This window comes from Pelmatolapia mariae, linkage group LG5 (genome assembly GCF_036321145.2).
Source record: "Pelmatolapia mariae isolate MD_Pm_ZW linkage group LG5, Pm_UMD_F_2, whole genome shotgun sequence".
Classification (NCBI taxonomy): domain Eukaryota; kingdom Metazoa; phylum Chordata; class Actinopteri; order Cichliformes; family Cichlidae; genus Pelmatolapia; species Pelmatolapia mariae.
The window spans coordinates 26247086-26252709 of NC_086231.1; the positions used below are offsets into that span (position 1 = coordinate 26247086).

The 5624-nt window shown below is 38.1% G+C and overlaps 1 protein-coding gene across 4 annotated transcripts in view; it reads left to right on the plus strand.

Moving 5' to 3' along the window:
- The window catches only part of tacc1 (transforming, acidic coiled-coil containing protein 1), a 32178-nt gene extending 28220 nt beyond the window's left edge, over positions 1–3958 (plus strand). For all 4 annotated transcript variants that reach the window (XM_063474489.1, XM_063474490.1, XM_063474487.1 and 1 more), the window contains 6 exons: positions 33–109; positions 218–261; positions 1205–1368; positions 1460–1566; positions 1698–1818; positions 2395–3958. In XM_063474489.1, coding sequence (XP_063330559.1) covers positions 33–109; positions 218–261; positions 1205–1368; positions 1460–1566; positions 1698–1818; positions 2395–2460 — 579 coding nt within the window. In that variant the 3' untranslated portion in view covers positions 2461–3958. The remainder of the gene's footprint in view (positions 1–32; positions 110–217; positions 262–1204; positions 1369–1459; positions 1567–1697; positions 1819–2394) is intronic.
- The last annotated feature ends 1666 nt before the right edge of the window (positions 3959–5624 follow it).

The window sequence follows — 5624 nt, forward strand, 5'->3', positions numbered from 1 at the left end:
TTTTTAATTTTATGTCTCTCCTGTCTAAACAGATCATCGTTAAAGAGATTGAGGTCAATGAATGGAAGAGAAAATATGAAGAGAGCAGAGCAGAGGTTATGGAAATGAGGTACGAGGCATTTGTTTGTCTGAGTGCTCCTGTCTACGTTATATTAAACACAAGGGAACATGTGAAAACAAAGTTGACAGTAACTGCTTTGGCTTTTTATTCTGACAGGAAAATAGTTGCAGAATATGAGAAAACAGTCGCACAGATGATTGGTAAGTTGCTGCCACCTAGTGGTGATTTTGCTCTCCATGGATTTGTTATTATGCACTACGTTACTGCTCCAACACCTGTGTGACTTCTTCAAACAAATCCCCAAATCAGATGTACATTTTGTTTCTCTGATCTATATGGATATTTATACAAAAAGGAAACCATTATGTATCCATTACACATTGTTTTGCGCAACCGCCATCAGACTATTAAATTCATAATGTACATCATAACAGATGCATAATACATGGATGCAGTGCAACAGCTGAGCACACTTCAGCCGTGCATTTTATTTTGTATATGTTTTTTATTTTTTTTTAACATTCTATGCATATAATCTACACGTGTAATACCAACTTACTGTGTAATAGACAGTCTAATAGACTGCAGTCTTTTTAATTTGTTTTTAACAGCCTATATGTAATATGTAAGGCTGTATTACATTTACAGTGTAGTGGAACAGAATAGCACAGTCAGTGGCTTCAGTCTTTTGGGGGGGTTTTGCCTTATTGGTCAACGGCTATAAAAATAAAGTGTCAGCTTTCACTTTAGACCTGTGCTGCTATCAGCTTGACCTTTTACTTCCACCTGCAGTCTGACATTTTTCACCAGCATGACCTGTTGTTGACTTTCAAGCCAAGTACATTACACTGTATACCCATATAAATAGCCTGTTGTTTCTATGTTTCTGTTGTTGTTGCACTGACCTTAAACTGAGGACCAGCACTAACCAGAAAAGCTAGGAGTCCCACTCTAGCCTGGGATTGATCTTGTATTTATTAGTTACTTCAGAAAAAACAAAGCATTGTCCTAACACATTATTTCTACACTATCTATTCTGCATTTTTAATGTGCACTCATGTGTTATTGCATTACACTGTTTTGTCTCACAGCTGTTGTGTGTTTTTAGCCCTTATTTTATACTCTAAACTCATTTATTTACAGAGGATGAGCAGCAGCAGAAGACCCTGTCATGTAGTAAGTCAGTGAGACAGCTGACCTTAGAGAGAGATCAGGCCTTGGCTGACCTCAACTCAGTGGAGCGCTCCTTTGCTGACCTCTTCAGGCGGTATGAGAACATGAAGGGAGTCTTGGAGGGCTTTAAGAAGGTCAGTAGAGTCTCAGTATGAATCACATGAGAAGCTGTGTGGGCCACCTTCGCATAACTTGACTGGATCTGTTTTACATGTGTCTCTCCAGAATGAGGAGGTGCTAAAGAAGTGTGCTCAAGACTACCTGATGCGGATCAAGCAAGAGGAGCAGCGATATCAAACCCTCAAAATCCACGCTGAGGAGAAACTCGACAAGTAAGTCTGCAATTTAGGCTTCCAAGATTTCATTTTTATTCAAATACTGACTCCTGAAATTCCATTTACATTTCAAAGCTAGGCGTCATTTCTCATTCTGACATTGTCTGACATCGTTTCTTCTGTAACAGGGCTAATGAGGAGATAGCCCAGGTACGTGCCAAGGCAAATGCTGAGAGTGTCGCCCTAAACGCAAGCCTGAGAAAGGAGCAGATGAAGGTGGAGTCACTTGAAAGAGCTGTCCTTCAGAAGGTAGGATGAGAGCAAATATAATTAAAATGATCTGACTGTGTTTAACTGTGTTAGTGATGGAAAATTGTGCTGAAAAACCTAGGTAATTAAGACTGAAAGCTCTACTGGGTCTTGTCTGTGTGCTGAACACACTTTTCATTTTCTTTTACAATAAGATGTCAAACAAGACAAGTTTAAGCATCAGTGTCTGACTGTTGAATGGACTGTTGTGTGCAGTCATTTTTCCTGGAAGTTAAACAATTAGCCGTTTTTAGTCACTGCTTCACGCAAAACCTGATGTTTCCTGTCACTTCTTTTTTGTTTGGGTTTATCTTCAAGATAGAGAAAGGGATGATTTCCTGTTTTCCTTATTTTACTGCTATAAATAGAACACAGTCCGGCAGAATAGTGATTTTAAATGCACTTCATTTACAATGATCTAAACTGCCCACTAGAGGGCAATGTTCTGTTTACTTAAAGCAAAATCGTCAAAAGAAGGAAAAACTGCAGAGTCCCACTAACTCCATAAATTCTGAATGGTTTAAATGTTTAAGTTTTAGCACCTTTAACTCTAATTTTTTTTTCTGTCCTTTACAGAATCAAGAGATTGAAGAGCTCACCAAGATCTGTGATGAACTGATCGCCAAACTGGGAACAGAATAGTCGCCTTTCATCAAACTCTGTGGCTCTTAATTGCTTCCTCTTCAGCTCCAGATTTTTCTCACAACAACATGTGCTTTAAATCTTGTACATGATCATAGATCAGGCACATTGCAACTTTCATTGCTTGTTTTGTTTAAATATACAGTATATTACTGAAGGACAGTATGGTTGCACTTGCTCATTTTCTCCTTTCAGACTGAAATACGATGAGAGTACAACTATAGTTGTGTTAATCATGTCAGGACCATTGAAGAAGCACACAATTATAACAGGATGTAATGTTGTTGTTGGTTTTTTTTAAAGAAGTCACTCCATGATTTGTAAACCTTTGCTTCAGGATTTACAGTAAAGTATCATTTTACGTTTCTGGGATTTACCCATTTTCAAGTGTCGTCTCATCACGTCTCGTCTCATAAGGATTTTCCACCCCCATTTTACACTGCATGTGTGCAGGAACTAAGGGAAAAGATGACGCTGGCAGGCATGCATGCACATTTTCTTTGCACCAGAGCACATTTATACTGCAATTAACTGCGTTAATAATACAATCCATGTGCTGAGTGCCTAAATGGATCATTTTGTATAGTTTTCAGGTCGCTTATCTCAGATTAAGTAAGTTGCCTTTCAGTTTGTATTTCTTATTTCACAGGTTTACACAGTGTGTCCTTCAGTTATACGTGGGTTTACATTAAGCTGTTTTTGAATCTTGGGGATTGTTAAATATGAAGAGCACTTCAAAAGAATCAAATATTAAATCCAAGTTTTTAATCACTTTGATGATACTTTGACTTTAATATAGTAAAACCTGCTTTTATTATGCTGTAGTATAAAACCATGTGGCATGTTTCATTTTCGACTGCTCTGCGTTTGAGTGTGGAAAAGTTACCAGTCGCCATAAAAATGATTTGGGGTTGTGTCCAAATTTTATTTATGAACCAAAACATTGCTTGTGCCTTTTGAGAGAAAACAAAAGAAAGACAAACAGGTTTTTTTGTTTTTCTTTGTGCAGTTGTTTCCAAGCTGTTTGCAAAGAGTACTGTAGTCAGTGTATTTCTTGTATGATTGAACTGCAGTCAGTTGCAGTGGATTTGCGGTTTCAGTGCTATCACGTTCAGCAATAGATCAGCGAGGCCTGTTTGGTTCATTGTACATCTTTTGCTGTACCAATATTTTCTGGTCTGATTTCACTTGAATGAGCACACGAGTGCATTTTTGGTCCGAAGTGTATAAAGGACACATTTTGTACAGTAGCCTTCTTTACATCAGCACAATCAATTGCCAAATGTCACAGCAAAATGAAGTGGGTTTCAGTGTGACCTCATGTCCCGTCGTGGTGGCGTTAACATTAGTTGGAAGGTGCTTTTAAAATTCACAGTTATAGTACATTTTATACTTTATAAAAAAGAGTATTCATAATTGTGTTGCTAATGTTTGTAAAATGAAAGAATTACGTATACTCAGATTGTATGTCAACTGTTATATTTTGTGCATTCCTTAATAAATGGTTAAGATTTAATAATATGCTACTCTCCTTCTTGGTCACAATCATTTAAGCTCATTTAAATCGTCAGCTTCTGTTGTAGCAATAAATAAATAAAAACAGAGGCAAGCTAAATCGCTAAAGAGGAGTCATTACCCACTTGCACGCCACTTACATTAAATGAACTGCTGATATAAACACTAAATGAATTTTGCTTTTGAATCAAGTGTCTGCACTTCCCCAAAGTAGTTAGATTATGCCAAAAATAACAATGTAGCCATAGTTGTATGAAGAAAGTTTAATTTCAATATCAGCACAACAAATTGATTTAAATGTGTAGACTACAAAAACATCTTCAGTAACCTATGTGAAATGTGGTTTAATAGTTGTGTCTTCAGTCTGCTTTAACATCCCCATGTTATGTTGCAGCTTGAATGAAAATACAGCCTGCTTCCTGTTCCTCTGGGCTAGAGTGGGGCTGTCAATCATTTACATGTAACAGAATCTGTGGAAAGCAGGTCATTGTTACCCAATAATCACCAATTTTGCTTGTTTGGCTTTGTCTTCATTAAATCCCAGTTGCCCTCTTACATATATCCTTTCCTGATTCAGCTTAAGCTGTTAGAAACATTAGGACTTTGCCAAATGTTGCTACGGATGCCATCAGATTCACTGTAGAAACACAGTATTTCTCCTAGTGAAGCAGTTATGAGGTTACTGGTTTTGTGGGATCAATTAGGAACGAGTGTCACACTAGTTAATTTCAAAATTAGGCTCATTTCTATCTGGAGTCTGGGTTTTTAGATAGCAGAGAGAAGAAGAGAGAATTTGTGCAACTTTTTTTGATCAACATACTATAATTTTTAGTATCTGACATCTGATGATGACTGATATAAAGACTTGCTTGTTATTCTGAATTACACTTCTTGCACAGGCCAACAGTACATACCTTGTCAAGCTGCCCTGTTCCAAGCCTGGCACTTCAGTCTTTTTTACTACACATTCTTTCCACATGGTGGTGTCCTTAACACCAGTGTGCTGGGATACCCTCATGGTTAAGGCACATACCAAATAACCAAAATGTTCCAGGTGTGAAAGAGCTTGCTTGGCATGTCATTTTCCTCTCTCGTCAGTCAGCCTCTATTTCCACACTGTCCTGTCTAATCAAGGTAAAAAAATATTTGGAAAGCCCAGTAGAAGCAGAAACTCAGCACCACCCCCTTTATTCTAATGGACCAGGCATTTCTCGCAGTCAAGATCCTTATTAAGTGGACAACACCAGATGTGTTCAACAGGGAAAAATAGGAGGAAATCATCATCATTATCAGTTATATGTCCCTTTATTGACAGTTTTCTGCTTTTCTCTTACTTTGGTATGTTGAACAATACGTTGGAGAAAATAAGTCAATCATAGAAGGCATGAATTGACAAAAACATCTTAACTAATATTATAACGCAGGAAAACTATCATTTAAAACTCCAAGAACGAGTAAAAAATTACTCATTTCTAGATACAAAGAGATCAGGACCCTTAGATTTTGTAACTTCGGTAATCGGGTCTGAGGGGGGCGGGTTTAGGATGCTGAGGCACCCTCCCATTGGCTGCTGAGTTTGTGAGGAGTGGGACGGGCGCGCGCTGCCAGCTGTGAGGGGAGCAGAGGAAACGGCCCGCAGAGTACTAAAG